We start from the raw sequence: 27,035 nt of genomic DNA, 5'->3' as shown, positions 1-27,035 counted from the left end.
ATTGCCACAAATGTAAGGCAAGTACATATAGTTAGTCGTTGCCATGACTATGAACAATTGGTCGAGTGGACTGCGCACGCTCAAACGCATGCGCAGATGATTTCTCTATTAAATTTTTACGAAGCATGCTATTTACTTCAAAATCGGTGCTAGTAGATGAAGTTGGTCGTTGCCATGACCATGAACTTGTGCAGCTGCTCAAATCGACTGCGCATGCTCATGCATACTGCGCATGCGCAGATAACTTATATGAAAATTTGTGACTGAGCGAGCTAATCACCCCCTCTAATCGGTACTAGTACATACGGTTGGTCGTTGCCGTGACCATGAACTTGGAGGGTTAGCTGAGTAGACTATGCGTGCTCAGATTAATTCTCAGTTAATTTGTGAGAGAGCGAACTCTGAAATTGGTGTTTGTGTATGCTCTTAGCAATTTTCAATCATACATATTTGACATTTTTGGTTTGCTATTCTTACATTTTTTAGGTGTTTTTTTATAACAGCATGAGCCTGTGCCTCTGCCTTATGCAACTCCGCTGATATTTTCATGCAAAATTTGCCATATAATGATGCCATGATCCATGTTTTTTGCAACATGAGATTTCACGTCTAGGTAATTGTATACAGGTCAGTGTCAGAAACTCAGATATCATAATTGAGTCATTTTGACATTGATAACATTGTCGAAAATACGAATATTGAAAGACTGAGCAAAATTGTCGCCTGTATATTTGTTATTGGTGAAAGATTTTCAAAAAATGGTGAGTATGTGACACATTTAATGTCGTAAATCGTAAAAAACGAAAGGTTGTAATAGTCTCTAAAATTTGATTTTATCAATTATCATCATCCTTCCTAAATCCTACTCCTGCCTTGGCCAAGACAAACTTGTTTATGATAGTTTGGTATTAGACAAATTCGAAGTGAACACAGCACAGGCGATCAGTATGTTTGTACCTGGAACCCTGGGCAGTGATTATTTGTTCTATGCTGGACAACTTTGATGTTTTCAGTGTTTACGTAACTTGTTCAATAGTTGTGAAAGCATAGACACAAAATAAACAAGATTTTCTAAATCTGAAATTATTATAAATGGTATTTTTTTAATCTCTTTGTTTTTATGTTACAAACATTGGTTTTATTATGTAATGCTGTGAATATTTTCTTTGTAGGCTGAACGAAAAGCAGTCAATAAATATTACCCTCCAGATTGGGATCCTTCAAAGGTATTTGAATGCTCTCAATCACATATTCTGTATGATTGAACAAAATTCTGAATCAATTTTTGTATTATCTGCACCTAATTCATTGTAGGGTTCTGTTAACAAGCGTGTGGGACAGCATCCTCTACGGGAAAGAGCTCGAAAACTTTCCCAAGGCATTTTAATTATCAGGTAATTCATGCGACTTTATGGCATTGCATGTGTAGTATTTTCAACTCACCAGTTATTGATCTAGGTTGTGTAGAAATAAATTACTGCAGCACATTTTTGTTATTTTGGAATATATTTACATTTCTAAGCCCCTTAGAAACAAGTCCATTGGTAAAATTATATTCTGTAGAAATTCAAAACCAATAGTTTTTTCTGAAAGTACTTTTAATTTAAAATTGAGCAGCTATATTTTTTTGACAAATGCTGGATCAACTAATGCAACTCACAAAACTTGTACGTATTTACAGATTTGAAATGCCATACAACATTTGGTGTGGAGGCTGTAATATTCATATTGGAATGGGTATGTATATAACTTTCATACTTTTCAATGAGCTTTTTCAAATTTATATGCATACAAATAAATAATAAAGTAAATGGTTTGAACCCGGGAATATCGTTATATGTTTGTGGACATAGATTGCCTAGGTGAGTAGAGTCCTGAGAAGGACTGTTGTTGTTGTTGTTGTTGACTGAAGTTTCAACAACCTTAGCGGCTGTCATCTCCTGAGAATCAAATGAGGATTAAACATCAGGTTAGCTGTATTTGTTATCCTGTACATCATTGTATATTGATGACTACCGCTAAGGTTGTTGAAAGGTCAGTCAACAACAACAACACCAACTGTCCTTCAGGACTCTACTAACCTGGACGATCTACATCCACAAACATGTAACAAATAAACAATATTGTAAATCTCTTTGCACAATTCAATTTTTTCAAGTACAGTTTGAAATTGTTAATAACCATTCTGGATTACATTACAATGAAAAAGTAAAGCAAACATGATGCAAATTTTGTCAATAAACTTGCTTTATTGCTTTTGTCCATGATGTGTAATTTTTAGATAATTTCTGCAAATTGATGCAAATGAGAAACATGACTTTGGACAACTTGATAATTTTTGATAACTTTTGACTTGTTTTTCCATAGGTGTTAGATACAATGCAGAGAAAAAAAAAGTTGGTAATTATTACACAACACCCATCTACAGATTTCGCATGAAGTGTCATCTTTGTGATAACTATATTGAAATTGAAACTGATCCAAAGGTAAGATTTTCATTAGTAAATCTCATAAAGTGTGTACATTTTTAGAAGGTTAGAAATATCTGAATGGTCTGAACTACTAATCAACAATGTCCAGGTACCAAAAATGTATTAGCTTTAATTATGCATTCATATTTATGCATTCAGTTTATAATTTATTTTTATATAACAGCTTTATACTTTGTAGTGCTGATTGGTGGAATGTGTGAGAAACTGTGTTTCTATTATTCTATAGAAACACAGGAATTTAAGTCTTGCTTGTTGATTGGTTTGCACTGGAAATTTAAAAGGCAAAATAAAAACGATATACATGCAATCAAAATCAATAAATTTATCTTTTTAAAATTGTTTTTAAAAGGCTATTTTATAAACGAAATAGAAAACATACATATTTACTTTTTGTTTATTAATAAAATATATAATACGTTTACTTGTGTCTATTGAGTTAAATAAACACTTGTGAAAGTTTGTGAGGTACTCAAAAATTGCTTAGAAATAATCACACTTTGTGCACGTGCTTACCACGCAATTTCTCGTTGTTCCCTGACTTCGTCACATGTTAATATAACTCTATTGAAACACGGAAATTTTTATTACTTAAATGGATAGCAGATGCTCCCCGGACAATTCAGATATAAAATGCAGCATATTTTCATTTGTCTTCAAAAATGTCAAAAGAAATCTCACGATGGTCTGTCGTAGAAAACAAATTTACAGCTAATCATTTTATGCAACATATGACGGAGATTTTCATGGCTAATTCTTTTTTTAAAAAACTCTTCAAATTGTTGTTTTGAGTTCTGAACTTTTTTTATTTTCAATTGGCTATGGTGCAAACCCTTATCAAATTATCTATGAGGTAACCATCATTTTTGGTCTGACACTTACAGAATTGTGACTATACGATTGTTGCTGGTGCAAGACGAAAGGAAGAAAGATGGGATCCGGTTGCAGCGGAGAATGTTATAGCCACAGGTTATTTTACGGCAGAAATGAGTTGCTTTTGCAATTCATTATTTCATGAATGAGACATGTTATATAAATAACAAAAATACATTGTAAATAAGTAAAGTTGTGTGCTTGGAAATGGAATCTGTGCATTAAAACGACATTGAACACATCTTAAAATGACGTATTGCTAATCTACGTTTTTGTTATATAGACCATGCTGATAAACAAAAGATGATTGATGATGCAATGTTTAAACTTGAACATGGTGAGAAAGATAAGAAGAAATCAAAAGCTGCTATTCCTGGACTGGTTCAAATCAAGGTTTTTTGAAATCATCATATTGTCCACCTCAAGATCCTTCGGAATCATGTACTCATAGTAGTCTGATTATTTTTGTTTTTTCCATCCAACTGTATTTTTCATTCAGGACATGCAAACACAATGGAAAGACGACTTTGGACTTAATCAAATGCTTAGAAAAAAGTTTCGACAAGAAAAGAAGGTCATTTTGCGAAAGGAAGAAAAAGATCAAGAAATTAAAGAGAAGGGTGGCTTAAATCTTCACTTGGTAAATGAAAGTCCTGAAGATATTGCTCTGGCTAAGAAAATTAAATATCGTAATGAAGGTGAGATTATGGTTTGTCAGGCGTACTTCTGTTGTATTAGGGATATTGCTGTTGTAATGGGGACATGACTGTTGTGCTAGGGATAGTGTTGTTGTGTTTTGGGTATGACTGTTTTGTTAGGGATATTGCTGTTGTGCTATTGTATAACAAATCCAACCCACAGTCGAAAGCATCCCGAAATTTTACTTCTGTTGAGCAAATTTTTTTCAAAAGTTCTTCAAAAATTCTTATTCATTCGCTGTGACTTCACACAAAAATACTTCATAAAAGTAGACGAAAATCGAATTGCCATCGCAGCAACGTCCAATATAAGTGAAGTAAAATCAATTTCCTCGTGGTTTTGGTTGTATTTTTGAACAGGTTATGAGTTGGAAAAACGAAAGAAACGTTTACAAATTAAGAACAGACCAATGTTTTCCAAATCGTCTGAATCAAACGTTCATCGTTCAAGATTGCTCGAAAAACGACAGAAAATTATGTTTTCGAGAAAGTCCTCTTTGGAAAATTTTTCAAAAAATCGAAAGGATGAATTGATTAAAAAAACTCAATCCTATGATGCGGTAATCGTGTCAAAGGAGAAAGATGATTCTACTTCAAAGGTTATAAATGAAAAAATTGAAGAGACTTCACTGCTCACCTCGGAAACAGTCAATGGAACTGATAATATTCCTGTGGCCAAGAAAACTGAAAACTCCAGCAATAATATGGACGATGACTTGCCGAAAACGTTTCCCAATACATATCAAAATTTATCAGAAACTTCAGCCAAGAGATTTATCGATGGAGAAAATAAAGAGTTCATTACAGAAAATTTGAAGTCGAGAGAACCTCAGTTGTCGTTAGTTTCAGAGATGTATAGTGACACAGATAGTGACAGTTCAAAATAATTCACCAACGCTGTTCAATAAATGTTGCCAAACTATATTTAAATCATTCAATTGATTGCTATTTTGTGCATAATGTAATATACCAATTTTCAATGTGTAAAGCGGCTTCCCTATTCTGGTTTCTGATTGTGACACGTTCTGTTACCTAACTACTAAACCCTGTTAGGAGGTCTATGTCATTATTAATTATGGGTGGTGAATGGTGATTACTGGTCTGGCAGTGTTACCAACCGTATTTTTGTAAACGTCCCGAGTAAGCACCTAAAATATCCCAACATTCCAGAAAAAATCCGATTTACCTCATCAAAGTTTTGGTTTTATTTATATGTCACAACACTCTACTAGCTAACTATGGGGGGGGAGGGGGGTGACAGGTGAACGGTCTTGGTAGTGTGTTACTGTGTTTTTTTCTACTCAAAAGCATAACGTGCGGCAGAATCGTTTATTAGTTGATAAATTTTCACAAAAAGCTTCCCTGTAACTTTAGACTCTTACTTTGGACTTTATACTCAAAACTGTAAAAAATCTCGAGAATTACTACTTTTTGAAACGAAAATCCTAAAACAATGGCAATCCTCCCATATATCCCGAGATTAAATTCCGAAGTTGGCAACGCTGATTATGGGCTCGACTATTGCGGCCCTTTTGAAAAACTTCATGTATTATGTCATTTACTGGATTGGTATTGTTCTCCAGCCAAGTAATTTATTGTTTAGAGATAATGGCCTTGACAACTCAAGTTATATTTGTTTGTATTGCTGCTATAATAGCAATTCACTACACTGGGCGATCAAAAATAATCATGCGGGGTGTGGATAAAGCAATATTTGGGTCTTACGGCTGCATTCCAGCGCCAAAAATCGAAGGACTCACAATGCATTATTTTAAAGTGCGTGGTAGAGGTGAAGGCATTCGAATTATCTTACAGGATAATGGCGTTCTTTATTCTGAAGTAAACTTTAGTGGTGAAGAGTGGGCTGAAATTAAAAAGAGAGGAATTGAAAGTGGAACTTTTACCTTTGGTCAAGGTACTGTACATGGATGAGAGCATCTAAATGTGTTTGAGCAAGGAACACTGAGTGCATGCATTCATGCATTGAAAACTTTATATCATGGACACATTTATATATTTTTTACTGGGATGGTGCTAGAAATTTTAGGGAGGGGGGCTGGTGATATAGTCACTTTAGACAAAGTAAGAGTGTAGAATTTAGGGATGATATGGTAGTGAAGCTCTTGAAGGTAGTGTAGAAAGTAGAAATTTTTGGCTGAAAAACTCAGTTGAACTATACTATTGATTTGTTGCTAAAAGTGGGGATTGAAATGTTTCTTAGAGGGGTTCACAATTTACCTAGGGGGGAATCTGATGCTTGGGGTGGCACCCCCACCCACTCATAAATCTGTCTATGCTTTTTATGACAACAAAAATGAGGGCTCAGGCTAAGGTTCAAGCAGGTTTCTACGACCAATTCTGAGTTAATCAACTCCCCAAAATTTGCTTTCTACAATGAAAGAACTTTATCAGCAAACTACCGAAGAATTTCTGTTCATTCCACGTAATCATATAACATGTTGAAAGTGTTTAGAACTGAGAACTCAAATTAGTTTTCAAGTTTGTATAAACTATTTAAATCAACAAGACCCCAATAATGAGATGAGTATGACCAACAGATGTAAAACTTTGTGTTATTTTTATTTTTAGTTCCTGCAATTACTACAAAGTCAGGCTTCAGACTTGTACAAAGTTTGGGTATGTATAAAAACATTTTTGGTTTATGTGACACATTTCTTGACAATCTGTTTGTGGTTGAGTGGTAGAGACTTATATTTTATTATTAGCTATTGTTCATTACATTGGTCGTTCTTTGGGTCTTGATTGTGAATGTGATGATTATCATCTTTGCGAAGTGGTTGCCTTAGGAGCAGGTAGGAATCGAACAACTTATTATCATTGCTATTATGTGTTAAATTAAACTTGTGAAAAAATATTTTTTATATAGAGGATCTTCGTGCTAAGCTAGGCAAAGTTATGTATGATCCTAATTTCTCCATGACCAAACGCAATGATTATGTTGCTAATATTCTGCCAACATGGTTGTCTCACTTTGAGAAACTTGCTCCTGCTATAGACAAGGAAAGTAACCATTCATTTTTTATTAGTAATCGTTTGACTTGGATTGACTATTTCTTGTTTGATCTCATTGACATAAATGTGGAGTTTGTCAAACACACTCGATTGTATTTGGTAGAATCAGATATTATTGAGGACATTTTTGAGAACTTTCCAAAGTTAGGTTATTTTTATAAGACATTTTCTCAACGTCCTGCCCTTCGTAAGTATTTATTGTCTAATGAAAGACTTCCATTCAAACTTCCTTATTCCCCACAATCAAGCATGAAAAATAATACTTCTTAAATTCAAATTTGAACTGAGTTACAAGGTCAGTGTTGCAGTTTCCTTTTGGCTACAAATATGTCAATATAATTTAGAAAAAGAACAATTGCATCTCGGAAATCTGTCGTAAAAATGATAATTTCTATCATTAAAATGCAGTTGGTCTTTACTGAGAGTTATATCGCACTAAGGCGCCGTTTACATGAGCCCGAGTTCATATTTAACCCAGGTCTAACTGCGATAGGTTCTTATGCTTACATGAGCCTGGGTTGATATTTAACCCAGGTCTAACTGCGATAGGTGCTTATGTTTACACGAGCCTGGTTGATATTTAACCCAGGTCAGACTGCGATAGGTGCTTATGTTTACACGAACCCGGGCTAGAACTGATTTTTCAACACGACTCAGCAATTCTCAGCCTTGACCTGAAAATAAAGCCAAAGACAAGCAAACCCTGGTTAAATGAAGAAATGAGCTAAATTTAATGCTCTAACACCTTGCAAACCTGGATCGACCCGGATCTTGAGAAGGGTGCCCCGGGTTGGTAAATTGACCCGGCTATCTTGTAAACGTTAATAGGAATTTATTAGTAGACGGGTTGACTCGGGTTGGCATACCAACCCGGGCTCGTGTGAACGGGGCCTAAGTCAAGTCTTTTTTGTTCTGAACAAACCGAATTTGCGCTTGTCATATAATAAGAGAAGAGAGGTTCAACAAGAAATTGTGATTTAAAATAGGAATTGCTCAGTGGAACATATTACTTTTTAAACTTGTTTTATCTATGAATAAAAATGTGAATGTATGATCACGTTACACACCCAAGGATCGATAGTAGTCGTGATTATTGCATGTCACATGTGATTCACGTGGTCTTCTCTTGAAAGTTGACCAAATGAAAGCTTAAAATGTATTAACCATTTTTAACAATTTCTTGGGAGTTTTTCAGTTAATATTTTAAACTATTTTGTTGCAATTAATTTTGAGTACAAAATGTGGTAATTCAAACGTCCAGCTCTTTTGTTCAAAATGTGGTTTTTTTATATTTAAACACCAAATATAACAGACCGACTAAAATTCAAATGCAAATTTTAAAGTCGTTATTGGACCAACATTTCTCAAATGGACCAATGTTAAAATATAAGCGCAACCTGCAGACTGTATTTGTGACGAGCAGCAGACTATAGTGCACTTGATATTGAATAATCATTCGCCTGTTTCCCACGGGATTTGAGGAAAGCATTGTTCTTCCTATAATTTGCAAGATAAGATCTTTACCCCGATCGTTGTTTCGACTGCAATATATGTAATAAAATATGATTGTGGATTTTTTTGCGTTGATTTTTATTTATTAAGCTTTTGGCGATCATTTGCCGTTTGCCTTTTTATTGAATTTTTCATTCGTTTATGTTGAAATTCAAAATTATATGGCGTGATATTGCAAAATAAATTTTTGACCATAAAGTGTGGCGTTCTCTTCTACCAAAGCAAAGCTTCATGCTCTTCTACTTGTGCTCTGTGAATGTTACTGAATCGAGAATTTTTTACTTTACGAGAGAAAGACTTAGCTGTTCAACATGAGTTCGAATGAAAAACCTGGAGTTCCTGATGTGGCAAACATCGTTGTAATTCGTGGGCTTGTTTTTGTCTGTTTTATGGCTTACATAATATCTCGCTGTTTTTGTCTGTTTTATGGCTTACATAATATCTCGCTGTTTTTGTCGTCATCTTCGCCGAGATGAAATCATATATGATGACGTTAGCACCCTAGAACGCGTACACAAGTCTTCCTTTGTGATTTCCATTGGCAATCCGATTTCCAAGCCACCGAGAGTAACTGAGTCTGCTTTTGACTCACCATAGATACAGCAAGAACGACTTCGAAAGTCGGACGGGCCTTCGAATGTTGTAGTCTTGACTTCACATTTCACAAATATCTATTGAGAAATTTTTAAATGACATGACTTTTGTAGACTTCTTTTTGATCATTCTTGGAAAGTCTAATAGTGTTGACAACAGTTGGGTGATAGAGAAGTATATGTTTTATGGTAACTTTTAACTATGTACAAAAGCGAAATCAATTCTTGTAATTATTATTTATTAATATAAATTTTAATTGTTAACAAAACACCCCTACATTTATATTGAACATTAATTTACAAAATATTGTGCAAGGACGTCCCTGTGTCATCTAATTCTTGCTCTTGTTATTTCCTTATTGCCTTAGTACAAGCACGAATCAGTTTTCTGTACTGATTTTTTGGAAGCAGTCTTTGACCTTAATTGTCGCAATTCAAATCGTATTATAAATCTCTGCAAGGGTGAAGGCCTTGGTGAAAGCACGGATTTCCGCCGAACTGTAGATTTTTAAAGTAAATGGTTTGAACCCGGGAGTATTTTCACTCTGAAGATGACTACCGCTAAGGTTGTCGAAACGTTAATCAACATCAACAACAACCAGTGCTGTAGAACTAAATTTATCAGATGGAGGGCTCTCTTTACGAAGCTGAAGCCATGAAATTATGAAAAATCACCCATTTTTCAAAGGTAGAAGGGGGGGCTCCTCCCCCGAGCGCCCCCCACTTCTACAGCACTGACAACAACAGTCTTTCTCAGGACTCTACTGACCTGGACGATCTACATCCACAAACATGTATATTTTTAAATGACGCCAACGTGAGAAGAAACCAGTAGTGACTATGTTGCATGTCCAGAAACATAAAAAGGAAATGGTAGCGCGGTAGCAGCTGTTTTCATACGTGACAATGAAAAAATTTGAAAGTTTGAAAGGTTCAGCCAGCAATGACAATCGTTTTTAAGAAATTAAATAATGTATCTTATGAAAAATTCAATATGCACGTGCCCCGGTTCAATGAGAAAAGATGAAAAGGGTGTGTGGACACTTTAAACTGATTGTTATGATATTAGATTGTGATAACCTGCAATAAATTTCTTCATTAAGTAAGTAATTTAAGTTGGCTCTGTTGATGAGAAAGTGGTGTGTTAGTTCAACCCCCCAATAAGAGCAATATCAATTTTCATATCACCTGTTAAAAATATTGGATTAAATGAGCTTATTTATGGCTTCTATGTTTGTCGTGATTACGTTTATATAAATTACTTGCTATACGTATTCTTATAAATCATTACGTATCATAATCATATATATATCAATAGTTACAATACATGTATGTATATATACATAAATAATTATATGGTTATTATGTGAAGTGATCTGTTAAATTAATTTCGTAAAATGGAATTTGTTAAAAGTCTTACGTGCTATTTTTGAGCAATATCACGTCAGCAAATTCTTCATGTAAACATAAAAAAAATATTTTAATTTCATTCATCTGTTAAATTTATTCATCTGTATTCCACAATTTGACTTTGCTGGCGTTTATATGAGTGTTGCTCGAATCGAACTTCGATAAGGAAAAGTAGTTTGTCGATATTCGTTATGAACTTAAGTATTTTTTTATCTGTGATCGCTTTGATTGTCCAATTTTACGAAGTCGAAGGTCATATATGCCGAATTTCGTATTCTTCTTCCGCGAAGAGTAACAGTTGTCCTCAAAATAAACCAAAATGTTGCAGAGGAAAATTTCAAAGAGAATGTGCCTTATCATGTGAACATTACTACTGCAAGTCGAACAACGAATGTGAAGGTTTGAAATGTTGTAATGGCAAATGTTCAAAGCAAAATGATTGTTTCTTTTTGTCGAGTTGGGGGGTTTTCGGAGTCGGTTCTGTCTGCCTTATTGCGTTGGTTTCTGTCTACAGCACTTGTCGATGGTATAGAAGACGAAAGACACTAATACGACCCAGCGACGAAACACTTGAAATTGAAAGACGGACAAATGATTGTGAAGAGCGTAACCAACTTCCGTTTATGGTTTTAGCTTTTGAGAATAACGAGCCTTTTTTCCCCTTGTCTCCTCCAACTTACGACAGAGCTGTAGAGAACCCTGAAGACAGAGGTGACCTCCCTACTTATCACTCCCTCAATGTTCAAACTCTACTCGATGACGATAACAACCATGAATTGAATTCATCTGCCCGAGGATTTAGAGTGACTATGAACGACTTTCCACCACCACCGTACAGTCAAATTAATCACCAAGATACTCAAAATGGCGATGAACTGCCATTGTGCGAGAACGGCAATGACGAAACACAAATTGTTCTCAGTGATGAATTAGAGCCACCACCTTACAGTTTACATGAAGTATCAACTAATGAAATTGTAGATACAGTTCATGATACAGTTCCTGAAAGAAATGTGTCCTCTGAACAATCGGCAGAAAATGTCATTGAGGTAAATTCATCAGGCAATATCAACACGGAAGAATCGCAAGAAAATATTAGCGTGGATCAATTGGCCATTCTATTCTAATGGCCATTCTATTAGCTGACGATGTGCCAAGTAAACTGTATGTATAAATATTTAATGACTCCAAAATTCAACAACGAATGTACATAACTGTTAATATTTACCTAATGATTCGCTACGCTAGCCTACCTTTTCGTGATTCCTATTATATTGTTCTCATCCCGACAAATTACTTGTTATACTAAACTTAAAACTAATAAGATTTTGTTTTTCATATCCTATACAAACTTCTATTTTGGTTTGTTCATTAACATCACTTCTTTGAAAATCGCATGTTAACCATAATGTAGCTAAGATTTAGTCCAAAATAAAAAGTAGTTTGTTTCTTGACAGAAACATTGTGTCATGCCTAAAAACTTTTTTTATTCCGAGAGCACCAAACGAGGACATGTTTTCGTGACAAGTCTATTTAGATATAGCTCATTCCTGATTCAGGTTTTGCGAATCATATAAATATAATGATCGAGTCAAGTATTTAGGTAATTTAATTTTGTCTAATCGAACTCAACCTTAAAAATTATTTGTAAATTAAAATTGTTCTGTACCTTAACGGTAATACCACATTGCTCTATAGCATAAATTGTACTTCGCATAAAAAAGTCATCAATCTTAGCAAACTTTTAGAACAATCTTTATAATTTCAATCTTTGCTCATGCCTTCGAAGTAGCTATTCGCTGAAATTTTCTTACTTGAAGAAATCTGGTTTTATACGCGAATAATATTTCAAACACAAGGACTTTCTTGAGCGCGAACATTCTCTTTTGATGGCCACGTAATAACAGTTTCTAAACTTTGCGATCGCTCGTCCAATGACAAAAATGTGTCTGATATTTCGGTATGGATTGTCGAATCAGTTAGCGCACTTTTCTTTTTAATACAGCAACAATATCCAAAGAGAACAATTACAACAACAGCTACACAAGCTAACCATGCTGTTAACCATATTTTAACGCTCCTTTTCTTCTTTGGACAGCGCGATATATTCTTACATTTTTGATTACAGCAAGTCAATCCATCGCAATCGTTTGATGTCGCACATGTTACATTTTCACACGTCGGTAGACATTGTTTAGGTAGGCCGCAACATCGCTCTCGACATGAAAAGTTGACTTCGTCATTGTATGCGTTTTTATCACATGTTGAAGCGAATGCTGATATGGGAAACAAAAAAATAAGCAGCGATAAGGACACCATGATCTTCTTTCGATGTTTGTGCTCGACCGTAACTGACTTTCATGTATATAATGTTTACACAATATATATAATAGATTACATGTAGAATATTTACGATTTAAATGGGAGCGAAAGCTACACGAGCGAATATCAAATGATTGCATTGCTTCCTATCTACAAGTGATACGTCCTATAGTAACGTTATTTTTTTTACCATAAACTGTCAACAAAGTTTTCTTTATGAACAGCGGGGGAGACACTTATTAGCAAAATTAATTGTGTTTTATGTAAAAATTGAACACGCAAGTCAGTGATCGGTTTCGATCAAAGTTTCCCGACATGACATGTAAAAAGTCTACTCTTCCGAAAATTCATGAAAAGAACGGTTTGTATTTTGTAAACATAATTACGAAGAGTAGTTATGAGTAATTCTACATTATAAGATTTCTTATCGTATAAGATTACGTTTAACTATGCAAATCACCACAAATGATAACTCACTTTTGAAAATCACTCGCTAATGTCCAATAGCACTTACAATACGTTTTCATAATGCTAATTACGTCAACAAAATAAATTTTAACATGTATGTATAAATGTATAAATATTTTTCGAACATTCTTATTTTGCAACTTGTCGTAACATTTGAAGTCGAAATTTAATGTACGTGGAAAAAGATGCAAGAGACATACAGTCTGACACTATGAGTCTTAGTATAAAAATGTCCATAGTTTTAATCGTCATTTCACAAAGCGCGGTGTCACAGAAACCGAAGAAAACAATTTGGATCGATAAAATTTTCAAGAAACTAGCGTAAAACATCTCTTTAAAATCATCGTGTCCTGTCAGTAAATATTTATTTTCATTAACATTTTTATTGATAAAAAATCTTGTTTTTAAATAAGTAGGATTAAATAACGTAACTGAAAAACATATTGTAGAATCTATATCTCAAAAATAATATTTTTTGTAAATGACCTTCAATTCAACAGTTTCCGTTCAATAAAAGTATGTTTTTAATGATATAAATGTTAAGTTCTCTTAGGCAACTGAGAAGCAATCACACTGAGCGATTCCAACATTGCATTTTCACCCCTTGTGGTTGGTGTAGTTGAATTGCCAAGGTGATCTTCCTCCTTTCTTGGGAATTGAGGAATGAAATCATTCGGATTTTGTATGCCAGACGAATAAATTGATGGGGAAAACTGTGTGGAAGGATATGGCGAACAAGGCTGAAACGATTTGCTAAAAAATGCGTTGTTGTAGGACATACCATCACTGAGATTTGGATATTTTCTTGGTGGAGTTGAAAAGATGTTACTTTCAAAGCAGGACGATCGATATTTTTGGTAACTGCCGTGAGCAGACATAAATGATGGCTGCTGGTAAGAATTTGGGCTTACTCCCAACTTCTTGCTATCCAAACCTGTAACTTCTTGCTCTAAATTATGATTCAACTCTGACTCGTTGGGACATTTACAGGAATCGTTATTGTCACTGAAACCATCTTCAACAACCTTTTTTAAGGTAAACGGGGCTGATGATTGTGACTTATTATATACTGTGGAGTGTGATCCCAAATTGATAAAAGTCGGACCATGGTTGACAGCAAATGGTGTTACATAGGGCATTGAAATATTTTTTCCTGCCATTGTGTTATTGAAGTAAGAGTACGGCTGGCATGTTGACAAGCCGGGGTAAGGAGGGAACGAAGGAGATCTGCCAGGTTGAAAAATATTTGGTTTTAGTGATACATCTTTACTGTGAAGTGTTGGTAACGACGGTCGTATCATTGGTAAAGCTTGCGATTTAGGTTTCTTTCTTTTTATTTGAACTGCAATTGAAAGCATTTATTATTAAATGTAAGTTAAATGCTGACAAATTTTTATGACAAGTCACTGAAGTTTTCGTGCATCTCAATAACTTCAGTGACAGTGCACAACAGCAAAAATGTTTTGGTTCAATTTTCAACAGTGTGATAAAAAAATTGCCATTTGCCTAAAATATATTTCAACTATAGTCATCCTGTTGTATGTTTCAGTCGTTTTTGCGTGTACAGCTACATGTTTTAAGACTATGCTGTCTCAATTGGCAATGCAACATGTCATATATGTAAACGATCTGACAACAATTTTATTATGTTTGTCAAGCAAATCGGTCGGCCTTTTTTCCATAATGGCGCCTTTTTTGTGAGGCATTGGTAAGCTTTGTTTTGAAAGATGCAAGGTGACTTTCATACCTAAAAGATCTTGACGGTGCTGCTTGAAATTTTCATGTTTGAAAACCAATGGGATTTTTCCACAGTTATCTTTGACACGACGAAATCCATACAAATTGAGTTGCCTGATGAAACTTGCAATATTTTGTGTTTTGAAATGCTTTTTATCACTTGCATTTAAAACATCAGCTGTAAACTCGGCAGGATGCTCGATGACAACTTTCTCGCCGTCACCACTCCAATGTATTGAAGAAAGATTTTCGTCGTTAACTAGCTTCCATAATTTATACAAAAACGAATTCAGATGATCCAAACTCTTCATTGCATTATATTCATACTCATATTCACGCTTGTACCTCTGAAAAGATGTCGTATTGTTTGTCAAAAAATGTCATTTAAGTGTGCCGATGAACGCTTACATATAATAAACTGCATATGCTTTCTGCAAGCCGTTTAATAAGGCATCGGTATCTGCTGAGAGATTTTAATTTTTGGCAAACGAGAATGACATTTAATTTAGCAAAAGACCTAATTTAAAATATAGTTTCTTCGATTAATTACTCTTAAGATAATGTAAAAACTACTTTCAGTACACAGTTTCTTTGATCTTTTTTCGATGCAGTAAATGTGTGACATAAAGTGCGATCGTAAATCATATTTAGCAAACTATAATTCGACTTTAAGAAAGGTGAAACACATCAAATACTGAGGACATCAGCTACAACACCAAAACTAAATAATCTGTCAGCCTCACTGTCTTTTATCTTGCCCTCTGACAAGTCATTTCATCGAAGCAAATCGAAGATTAATAAATTTCAGTAAAATACAGAAGTCATAAAGGAACAACAGTACATTTTATTTAAGATCATGTCGAAGAACTAAATGGTTCAGCTAAATTGTTTAACAAAAAAATAAAAATCTCTCGTCTAAAAATGTATTTGTTTTATATTTCACTAGTTGCTGGTCACAAAAACATGTCAATAGAAGTAGATAACTGCACACAAGTAAAAAACCTACCCGATTGAACTGTCTCTCGGCCATTTGATCATGAAAAGCTAAAATATTTTTTTCGAATATCGAACTGCTACGACAGCAAGCATGTGTTGGGAACGTTGCGAACCGTTGACTTCCATGACGTCACGTTGCGCTTCTTTCATTAGAGAGCATGAGGTCAAGTAATAAAAGTTGTTATAATTTTTATAGAAGAGTTCCAAGATGCTACAAGCAATGTCAAGCATGGGCGTAGAAAGATCGATAACATGTGTATGTTCGTATTCCAATAGTCTTGATATACTGTATTAAGCTCCTTTAAAAATCCATTGTTTTCTACGGATTATAACATGAATGAATATGGAAATTATCGATCTTCGTACGCCTTTAGGTACATATAAGGAATAGTCGATTCATAAATACACCGTATCCGTTCAAGTTTGCTAAATTACAAGGAAGTTGCATGATCTTGCATGCAGGATAAATATGCTAACTAAACAGCTAGTAGGTTAAAACACCTTATACCAGGTACCTAGGGATGTGTTGCCAAAAGTTTGCACTGTCAAAACTACTATATCATGTGTACAGTAAAATTTGACTCGTAACACAACAAACTTGCAATAACCAATAACATAACGGTAGAACTATTTCGATTGATAATTTGAATGGTGAGATGTATAATTACGGAAATTGTGTAATTCAGGGGCTGCAGAACCAGAGGATGTTCCCAAAATCACAATGAGTTTAGCGCCCCCCCTCCCCCATTATACTTTTATGCATGATACGAATTATGTTGATAGTATATAACGTTTTCATATTTCAATATAATTCCAGTTTTGATTGCTCTTTGAATGTTATGAGGAAGTCAAAGCCCTGCAACTCCAACTGATTTGTTATTTTGTAGTTTGTTTGATTTGTTTTGTTGCGCTTTTACCCCCTCATCAAAAAATGCAATTTACTTCCGCCGCCCCTGTATTCATAATTTTATGTTAAATTGCGAAATATTAAAAGAATAATTATTAAAAATTTTCAATTGCCTTAGAATAACGAAAATTTCGAAATATTAACAAACGCAATTGAATTACGGAATCTGGAAATGACCAATGGTAGTGCAGTGAACTCCATATATATATATCTGGAATGATAACGACAATACATTTTATAGATATAAAATTGAAGCCAAAGTCCTAGTCTCTTGCGCGGTTTGTACGTCAGTTCCAGTCCTTCAAAGTCGAATATTCACGCGGTTTGTACGTCAGTTTCATTCCCCTGAGTGCCAAACATACACGGCCAATATAAATTTGAGTACAAATTGCAAAAGCATAAACATATAAACAACATCACGACAAACAACACACGAGGCCAACTCTTCGCAAAAGGTTATTTTTTACAGCTGAAACTTTACTACAGTGAGTTCGTTGTAACTTACAACTTGTAACGAGGAAAAGCCAGCTGAAAATTACACTGTTTGCTAAAAAGACAATACAATAAAATATGACGAGAAAATATTCAAGCATAAATTTTTCTTTCGTCGGAAGGTAAACTTTCAAACGGTGTCAGACAGCGTTTGTCTTTTTTGTCATTTAAGTGGATTTAAAGATCTGTTTTTCCGAATAAAAAAGAAACTTGAATATCCAGTTTCATAAAAAATATTGAGTCTATAACTCGCATTTTTACTTTTTACAGAGCGATTGTATTTTTCATCGATTTTGATAGCGCTTGAAACTTGAAATACTAAATGGTTGTCATCTCGGTATCAATAATTGAATATCCTTAAAGACTTTGATATGTTTTAAAGGAAAACCGCAGCGTAAGAGCAGATCGACTAAGTTCACCTCATCTTGCTTCTCGATTTATCACTTTGATTCACTTTCCGTGAACCTTTTCATTCCAAAAATTTCGTTATTTTTACGCTCTGATCAAGATCCGAACTCTACCATTACCAAGGGACAAATGATTTAAAAAAAATAAAATGAACACGCGAGGACTAGAGCCTGACGTGTGATGACGAATGATGACAACAAATATTTTTTTGGCTTCAATTTTTGGCTTCGGTTATCATTCCAGTTATTTAAATGTCGAGTTCACTGTGGTAGTGACTCTGAGCATTGACTGTGACTGGTATTCAATTACCAGTCTCTCTTTCAACCGAGCCGAGGAGACTCGGGCAGGCAAAATTACAAAAATGCAAAATGCAATCTATGAAAGTCACGAAACGAGATATCGGCATAAGCGCATCGAAACATGTCGGATTTAAAGTTATAAAAATTAAAAATGAGTGAAGTATTTGAATTTAGTAATGTTTAGTCATAATTAACTGGAAATTAATTGCAATAGATTGACATACACTGACTGATCGTCCATTATCTCACTCAAGAATTTTTAAACGTCAATTGCTATCATGGTTGGTAATACGTTATCAAAGAAAGCTTGTAGCTTGTTTTTCTTCATAATTTGTGGAAACCTTTTCTTGGTCTTCTCACAGTTGGAAAACGCAGGTATACCGCCATAATTTTTTGTTTATGCCCTATAAACCAACAAGTGTTGACAACGTCAATATATTATCAATGTCAGTCTTTGACTTTCTGACTGTAGAACAGCATACGTATGAAATACCAATTTTAACTGTCTGTCAGCTATTGCTTAGAAAGCAATAGCTCCTTTTCAGCTTAATTGGAAATACTTATGTATGGTGCATTTGGTAATACCCAAGAAAAACATTAAATTAGTTTTTGTGCATGTTTAATGTTTGGCAAGAACTTACGTAATAGTTTTTGGACTTAGTGTTGACCACATTGCAAAAAATTTAAAATTCATCTAATATTTGGATTGGTTTTAAGCTTTTTTATATTTTTAGGCAACTTATTATTGTTTTATCCAAAATAGGATACACATTAGAACATTATATTATAAGCAGACAATTGTGAACAGTTGCTATGTATGTATGTTATTAGCTAAGTTAATTAAGGGTTTTTGTCAAATAAAAAATTCCAAAAATTTATGTTGACTGTAAATATTTTATTTACTTGTTGGTTTGCATGCCTGTTTCATTGGTAATACATTACATATAAACAGGAGTCTTGATTTATCTTTTTATTTGCACAAAATCTTTTAATTTTTTTAGATATTGAATGGCATCCACAAACTGGACTAAAAGAGTATAAATCTTTATGGGATGCAAAGATTTATGTACTAGATGTCCCTGAATACTCAAGTAAAATGGAAATATCTTTTATTTATGTTGGAAACTATGTAGGAACCAATATACAGTGCAACCAAACCGTTTCAGTGTAAGTCTTGCATTTAGTAAATTTCTTCGTGATAGTATACATTTTTTTCCATGTGTATATAATGACAAGCTATTTGTTTTTTACGCATTTCTATCAGACTGTTACAACAAGGGAGCCCAGCGATACCTTTTGTGGAAGAAATTTATACATATAATGAGATTTACAACATAACTGTCCCTGCATTTAAAGGAGAAGCATGCCATCGATGTAGGTTAAATAAAATAATCCAATCTCCTTTACCTGGCAAATGGTATGTCACTGTATATCTTCCTTTTGTGGAAAAAGTGACAAAAATTAAGGAGAAGGTACAAAATGTGTGTGTGTTATTTATATCATTAATTTAAATGATTTAACTCTGTTGTTATGCCATCAAAATATATAGGGTTTATTTAAAGAAGACAAGAAATGTGTGAGTGCTATTGGAATTAAGCAGTTGTTAACATCTCCATCTCAACCTCCTGTTGTACTCGCTAAGGGACAATCATGGAAAACTATAGCTAGCCACAGGTACCTAAATGTACACATGCATACACAAGAATATTATACTTTAGTATCATTCATGGTCATTTTTTGTTTCATTTTTCAACTGTTTTGCTCAAGTGTTTATATTATCTTATAAAATTGTTTCAACTCTACATTCATTCAGGGTAGTTCTTATCTCTTCTGGTTTTAAGTGCAAAGTTGGTCAGAAGCTTTATAGTATTTTTATTTGAAGAGCAATTAGAATGAGAACTGTTTTATGGTTAATTCAAATAAGGAATCAGTGTTTTTTAAACTTTTCACTGTTGCTTGATCTCTATTTATGCTAGTAAAAATGTTTATCATAGTTTTTTATGTAGTTTGCTCATGTTTGTTATTGATTGTTATTATGTCATTCTCTTCACTTTAGATTGCCCTTATACTTCAAATATTATGTGTCATCATACTCTAAAGAACTATCTGTTTCACTTCACTGTATTTCTTCTATGAATTGCTCATTGAGATTGTCGATATCTTTGTCGTCTTTACCAAAGTCTTCATCACTAAATTGTAAAGCGCCATGTACACTCACAATTTCTTGGCCTCAATTTCCTGCCTATTACTATATAGAAGTCAGTGGTCAGACCCTGTCGTATGAGATTATGGCAAATCATACAGGTGAACTATTTTTGTAATAGTAACTGTGTTATAATCCTTTTATATAACTTAAACATTTTATTCCAAAGCCATTATTAGAAAATATATATATAATATGTCAATCCTAGGATTAATATATTATAACTTACACCTGTTCCCTACTTCCCAATAATGTACATATATATAGTGCTGTTGTGAAACCATGCGAGTTTTTCCACATGTACTATAAACTAAATTTTCTATTCCCTGATTGGTGGTGTTTGTATATAAATTTTGACCATCAACTTGAAGTGAAAGTATCAGGGATGGATCCAGTATGGTTTAGTTTGGGTGGGGGGTGCACCCTTGGATTTTGGTGATTATTTTGTGAATGTCACCATGCCAGATGTTGTTTGTCAAATTCTGTTACTATTATTCCATAATTTTGAGTTATTTTTTGGAAGTGTGCTTTGTCAAATACAAGACACAATTGCTTTGGTTTATTCCTTGGTGCTCTACCCCTACTGCACATCCTCTATGCAAAGACTGAGAGAGAATTGCACCCTTCAAGCCCCACCCTCTATTCAAAGAATAGGAGGGGGTTGCACCCTTCATGCCCCACCCTACCCCTACGGTTTTTCTATCCCTGAGAATTCAATTGAAAGATTTTTATGTTGAAAAATTTATTATAGTTAGTTCAACAAAGATGTTTACCAATTTGCTTTGTAAAAGTCAACTCCTCGAAATGCATGCTGGGAATTTTTGATGCAATCAAGACTGTTTTTTCAGGACGAAGACGAACGTGTATAGATCTATAATTTTCGATGAATTTTTATAGTAATATGTTATCTACTTTATTATAGAGTGTAAATCCACTTCTGACGGTTGCTTTGATATGAAGTCATTGGACATTATCTCACGGAAGGACCTTAATAATTACTGGGGTGACTTCGTCTTTAAGGCATCCTCTGTGCATTTTGTTTTCCGTCTGTACATCGATGAAGAATTGGTTGGTACTACGTTGCGGTTTGCTCTCACACCTGTTTCTTCCTATAACAAAACGAAATACAAGATGTGCGTCACGAAGGACATTTTACCTTTCCATGACAAAACGTCGCATGAGATTTTTCCACAATTTTGCCGGGAAAAGAGCCATGGAGCTCTAATCATAAAAGTCGTTTACCCTCAAGCTGGTTTTTGGTATGTAGCTATTGACATCGAGGAACCCTCGCCAATCGCCATTTTTACAGCAGGCACACAAAATTGTGTAAACAATTGCAATGAAAATGGTTATTGTTCTGTAAAGAGTGATATTGGTATTTCTTACGAAATATGTACTTGCAAATATGGATACAGTGGGTTGACATGCTCTACTTACCAAAGTCTTGATATACTGGCTATTTGCCTGCTTACCATCAGTAACATTGCGTTTATTCCTGGTATCATCATCGCTTTTGTGAAAAGATTTTATGCAGAATCTATAGTTTACTTTTTCACAATGTTTTCTTCGACGGTACGTTTAAATTTTAATTATTATACATGTTGATTTTAAAAGAACGTTTTCTGACAATTTCATCGAAATATGATTTTCCCTCATTCTCTAAATTTCAACGCTGGTTTACTACTCAAACTCTAAGGTATACAAATTCAAGGTACGACATTTTTGTATCTCAATAAGATAAACATAACAAGATACCACTGGCTTTAATGTTGAAAGGGAGAAAATGAACGATCTATTGGAACATAGGGTCCGTATTGTGTGTTTTCATTCATGGCGTTGAAAAGAGAGCGTGAGTTCCACCTGAATTTTTAATCAGGAATGGATTTAGCGGAAGAATGTGGAATGGTTGTGCATCCCTCCTAGCTTTAGTTGGAGGGGGTGCAGGGATAGGTGATAATTTCTTTACAAAATACGAATATAGCTACAAAACAATTAAGTAAAAGTAATTGTGATTAGTATTTAATGGAGCATATTTTCAAAAAATCTCCCATTCTGAAGTAAGATAACGCAATTTTACCATAAAGAAATCTGATATGGCACTGCAACAATATGCCCCCGAAATCTAATAGCACTCCCGAAATCTAATAGCACCCACACACAGACACACCCGACAAAAATCATGGATCCATCCCTGAAGTTTTTGTTTAATTGTATTGACGTGTTTTTTTACAAAATAATTCAGTAATGCTTCGTTTAAATTATTATTTTTTCAAGATGTACCACGCGTGTGACAGCCATGGTTATTGTATCTACGAGTATAATACACTTCAGCTGAGTGATTTCTTTGCCTCAATTCTTTCTGTATGGGTGACACTGGTAACCATGATTAAATTACCTACTTTATGGCGTCTAACATTAAATATGGCAGCGGTATTGGGTCTCTTTATTGCTACTCATCTCGCTCGATTTAGTTTCCTGACCTTTGTCGTTCCCACTGGTATCGGTTTGAAGTTGGTCTTCATTTCTTTTGTAAGTTCTCACATTGCATGGCTAAAGTCAGATTTTTAGCCGACTTGATCATCTGTCTACTTTTTGTTTAAGTCATTATAGGGAAGATGGCAAGCTAACTAGTAATTTCTTAGAATGTGTAAATACTATTTGACTGTGATTATATTGTAAAGTGGACCATGGTTATTGAACTTTCTTTATGTTTTACTCTGTTCCATTCTTGCGTGTAGTGTAGACGTATAATAATTTTTTTTCTTCAGGGGTACAATTGTATAAAACGAAGGCGGCTCTTTCCCAGCGTAAAAAGGTATGAACTTAATTCCTAAATTTTTTTCTAGTGTTTACTAGTGGTTATTAGTGGTTACTAGTGGTTTCTAGTTGTACTCATTTGACTCTGAAGATGACTACCGCTAAGTTAACATCAACACCAACAGTCCTTCTCAGACCTCTACTCACATGGACGATCTACTTCTACAAGCATCTAAATGTAACATTGATAATGTTTCATCCATTTTTTCTTTCCCAAATGCAATTCCAAACTGTGTGTAAAAAATATATTGTGTACATACATCTTGATTGTTTTTAAATTTTGCATTGATGTGATAATTGTAAAATCAAACGAGTCTTACCCTGAGTCACGGGGGTTGGTTAGGGTGTGAATAATATATATGGCCATTTGACTTCTTCGTTCTCGACTGATAACTAGTAGAGTGACGTCGACTGATGACGTTTTAGTGACGTCACTGATGACCTAAGAATTGTTACGTCAGAATTCTGTACCTCTCGCACCATCGAGCAAAGTTTGTCAACAATTCAAAAGAAGTGTTCAGCCATTCGTATCACTGAATTGATTTAAAGAAAATCAGACTTGATGTAATGTAAATGTTTAACTATTTGTAGATGGTTTTTCTTTCTTATACCTGGATTTCTGATCGCATCCATTGCTCTCGGAATTTACGCTGGTCTGGAAACATCAGCCAATTATAAATATCTTCACAGTGCATGGCATGTGGCCATTGCATCGTGTATTCCATTGCTACTGCCATCAGTGAAAAAACCTAAGATATACGTCGACTATCGTTTGGTTAATAGTGACGAAAATTCATGCGATAGTGATGAATCATTAATGATGAATCGTGTTGGCTCGAGTGATGAATAAGATGAAATAAATTTTCCAAAACACATCACATGATCTAAACCAATAACAACGGTAAAAATTCACATATAATTCACGCAATAGAATGAAGTAAACCATGAAACATCTCATGGTCAAATTATGGTCGAAACACACAGTTGGATATTGTACTCATCGTTCACATGATACATTTACATATTAGTTACAGGTGCAACATCAAGAATAATGTTGAAGTTAGGTACGTACATACACGCACATTCAAGAACATTTATATATGAATAGACAATTAAGAAAGAAAAGACTTTACTTTGTTTGCACCATGGCCTTGTGTATACCGAGGAGACCTTTGCGAGAACTCGAGAGCAGATCAGTGCAAGTCCAAGACCAAAGGTCGAGGGCTGCACCTGCTCGGGAGTTGTCCCAAACGTCTGGAGGTTTGCATAAGCCACTGCAAACTCGAAAAACATCTTTTATTTCTGTTGTAAAATACAAATAATGCGAAAAGACAAATTTAAAACAAACGTTTTAATTTTTTCTGTAAAATGTTTTCATGATCGATTTGCAAATTTTTTATTATTGATTGTTTTGATTGATTTGATTGGTTGAGCTCAGCTCTCTTTTCCACTGGCTAATGCAAACACGGCTATAGACCAATCACCACACACGTTTTATTTGTTTTTCTTTTATAACTGTATATAAAGCATAGTTGATAATTGCATATTGTACCTTTAACTGCCTGAATTCTACCAGCATTAATCCTTAGAATGGGGCACTAATTCATGATCAATACGATTTTTTAATCGTTGATTCAATACAAATTCTACATGATTGTTCACATGATCAGTTTTAATCATCGCGGATTGTTCACTTGATCAGGTTTAATCGAAAGTGGACTGTAGTGTAGTAAACGAAGAAAAATAATTAGATAACAAAAATATAAAAAATTGCTTTAGCTATGTAGTATGTACATATATATACATAGGAAGTTTATATTTGATGATTCTCCGTATAAAACAGTGCTCGATGCCCGAGGGCAGAGCGTATATATGTATATATATATATATATATATTATTATGGATAATATTCCTGGATAAAAGAGCGCTCAATATTCTATATATTAGAAGAGCGTAAGATAAAATGAACTAAAATAAAATGGACAATTGTTTGCTGTCGCTACTCAGAGTTTCACGCCGTAGGGCGATCTTCAGGCAACTGACAGATAATATTTTATTTGCTGACTATATACATCGACTAAAAGGTGTTAAGTTACATGACGGCATGCACTAAACATATCGGAACGTTTATTTAAAATTTTTCTTTTTACGTCCTTTCAGGATAAGTAGCCTTTCTTCAAGGCAAAGACGGCAGGTTCTTTGGTTTTTGTTCGGAGGTGGAAGTTGTTTGATGAAGTCCCATTTAATGTTGTAGTTACGTTTGTTTTCTTTCAGTGTCCACGTGTATTTAGAAAGTTCTGTCTCGTTGCGGTATTTAATGTTCGTAATTGATTTAATGTAGTTTCGATATCGTGTCTTAAAAGCGCATGCAGTAACACCTATGTAAGTTTTTGTTTCGTTGTTGTCAGTCGTTGTCACGTCGGCTTTGTAAATCACGTTGGGTTTCAGGCAATTGCCATTTGTCGGGCATAGATGTTTCTGTCTGCAGTTACATTTCTTTGGTGGGTTGTTCTTGTTCTGGGTTGTGTCTGGGTTAAGTCTTTTTAAAATAGTCTTGTTGTGTCTGGTTATGAAAGTTTTCATGTTTCGAAGAAAATCATTCATATCATTCGACATAGTTGACTTTTACCCATCGATCACCGAACACCTACTGGACAAATGCCTAGCGTGGGCAAAACAATACACAACAATGACAGAAAAAGACCACACCATTATAAAACACGCAAGAAAATCACTTCTTTTCCACCAAAACAAATCATGGTCCAAACGCAACGCTACCAACACGTTTGATGTAACCATGGGCAGCTATGATGGAGCGGAAGTTTGCGAGCTTGTAGGGCTATTCTTACTCGACCGACTACAGCAGCGGTACGGAAGCAACGTCGGCTTATACCGTGACGATGGCCTTGCAGTCATAAATACGAAATCTGGAAGACTCTGCGACAAAGAAAGAAAAACCCTCACACCTATTTGACGAGCTTGGACTAAAAATCACAGCGATGACAAACCATGAACGGACAAACTTCCTTGACGTAACATTTGACCTTAGCAACGACACCTACAAACCATATAGAAAACCCAACGACGAGCCCCTCTACATTCACAGATCTTCCAACCACCCACCATCAGTATTACGCCAACTACCCACATCCATCAACAACCGAATTAACACACTCTCATCTGACAAAGACACCTTCGAAAATGCCGCACCAATTTACAACCAAGCTCTTAAACAAAGCAACTTCACCACCCAACTCACCTTTAATCCATCAAACATCAATGTAAACACCACGTACAACAGAAAACGTAACGTCACTTGGTTTAACCCACCATACAGCAAAACGTAAAACTCACATCGCCCATGACTTCCTACAACTTATCGACAAACATTTCCCACCAAATACTATACTCTCCAAGATATTCAACCGACACACAATACGCGTAAGCTACAGCTGCGGCGAAAACATGAAAACTTTCATAACCAGACACAACAAGACTATTTTAAAAGACTTAACAGACACAACCCAGAACAAGAACAACCCACCAAAGAAATGTAACTGCAGACAGAAACATCTATGCCCGACAAATGGCAATTGCCTGAAACCCAACGTGATTTACAAAGCCGACGTGACAACGACTGACAACAACGAAACAAAACTTACATAGGTGTTACTGCATGCGCTTTTAAGACACGATATCGAAACCACATTAAATCAATTACGAACATTAAATACCGCAACGAGACAGAACTTTCTAAATACACGTGGACACTGAAAG

The 27,035-nt window shown here is 34.8% G+C and overlaps 4 protein-coding genes across 5 annotated transcripts; 3 read left to right on the top strand and 1 right to left on the bottom strand.

Moving 5' to 3' along the window:
• Window positions 1-564: 564 nt before the first annotated feature.
• LOC124442645 (probable splicing factor YJU2B) lies at window positions 565-4,990 on the top strand. Its single transcript, XM_046993147.1, has 9 exons — window positions 565-761; window positions 1,173-1,226; window positions 1,315-1,394; window positions 1,682-1,737; window positions 2,368-2,486; window positions 3,374-3,458; window positions 3,646-3,755; window positions 3,862-4,060; window positions 4,421-4,990. The coding sequence occupies exons 1-9, from the start codon at window positions 759-761 to the stop codon at window positions 4,945-4,947; spliced, it is 1,233 nt and encodes a 410-aa protein (XP_046849103.1). The 5' UTR covers window positions 565-758; the 3' UTR covers window positions 4,948-4,990.
• Window positions 4,991-5,462: 472 nt separating this feature from the next.
• LOC124441838 (glutathione S-transferase P-like) lies at window positions 5,463-8,666 on the top strand. Its single transcript, XM_046992307.1, has 4 exons — window positions 5,463-5,975; window positions 6,650-6,697; window positions 6,787-6,873; window positions 6,948-8,666. The coding sequence occupies exons 1-4, from the start codon at window positions 5,612-5,614 to the stop codon at window positions 7,361-7,363; spliced, it is 915 nt and encodes a 304-aa protein (XP_046848263.1). The 5' UTR covers window positions 5,463-5,611; the 3' UTR covers window positions 7,364-8,666.
• Window positions 8,667-13,937: 5,271 nt separating this feature from the next.
• LOC124457155 lies at window positions 13,938-16,165 on the bottom strand. The gene is made up of 3 exons (XM_047007475.1): window positions 16,142-16,165; window positions 15,146-15,482; window positions 13,938-14,740 (listed from the first exon to the last, which is right to left on the bottom strand). The coding sequence occupies exons 1-3, from the start codon at window positions 16,163-16,165 to the stop codon at window positions 13,938-13,940; spliced, it is 1,164 nt and encodes a 387-aa protein (XP_046863431.1).
• Window positions 16,166-18,282: 2,117 nt separating this feature from the next.
• LOC124440434 (post-GPI attachment to proteins factor 6-like) lies at window positions 18,283-24,918 on the top strand. 2 transcript variants are annotated; one of them, XM_046990839.1, is made up of 10 exons: window positions 18,283-18,612; window positions 19,239-19,404; window positions 19,502-19,709; window positions 19,787-19,911; window positions 20,294-20,541; window positions 21,363-22,012; window positions 22,715-22,816; window positions 22,912-22,969; window positions 23,209-23,255; window positions 23,849-24,918. In XM_046990839.1, exons 1-10 carry the CDS (start codon window positions 18,516-18,518, stop codon window positions 23,933-23,935), a joined length of 1,788 nt encoding a protein of 595 aa, XP_046846795.1. In that variant the 5' UTR covers window positions 18,283-18,515; the 3' UTR covers window positions 23,936-24,918. The 2 variants fall into 2 exon arrangements, with proteins under 2 accessions (XP_046846795.1, XP_046846788.1); XM_046990832.1 differs by having other exon boundaries at window positions 22,715-22,969.
• The last annotated feature ends 2,117 nt before the right edge of the window (window positions 24,919-27,035 follow it).

This window comes from Xenia sp. Carnegie-2017, unplaced genomic scaffold, assembly GCF_021976095.1.
Source record: "Xenia sp. Carnegie-2017 unplaced genomic scaffold, XeniaSp_v1 HiC_scaffold_1, whole genome shotgun sequence".
Classification (NCBI taxonomy): Eukaryota; Metazoa; Cnidaria; class Anthozoa; order Malacalcyonacea; family Xeniidae; genus Xenia; species Xenia sp. Carnegie-2017.
This window is presented reverse-complemented; position numbering and strand designations above follow the sequence as displayed.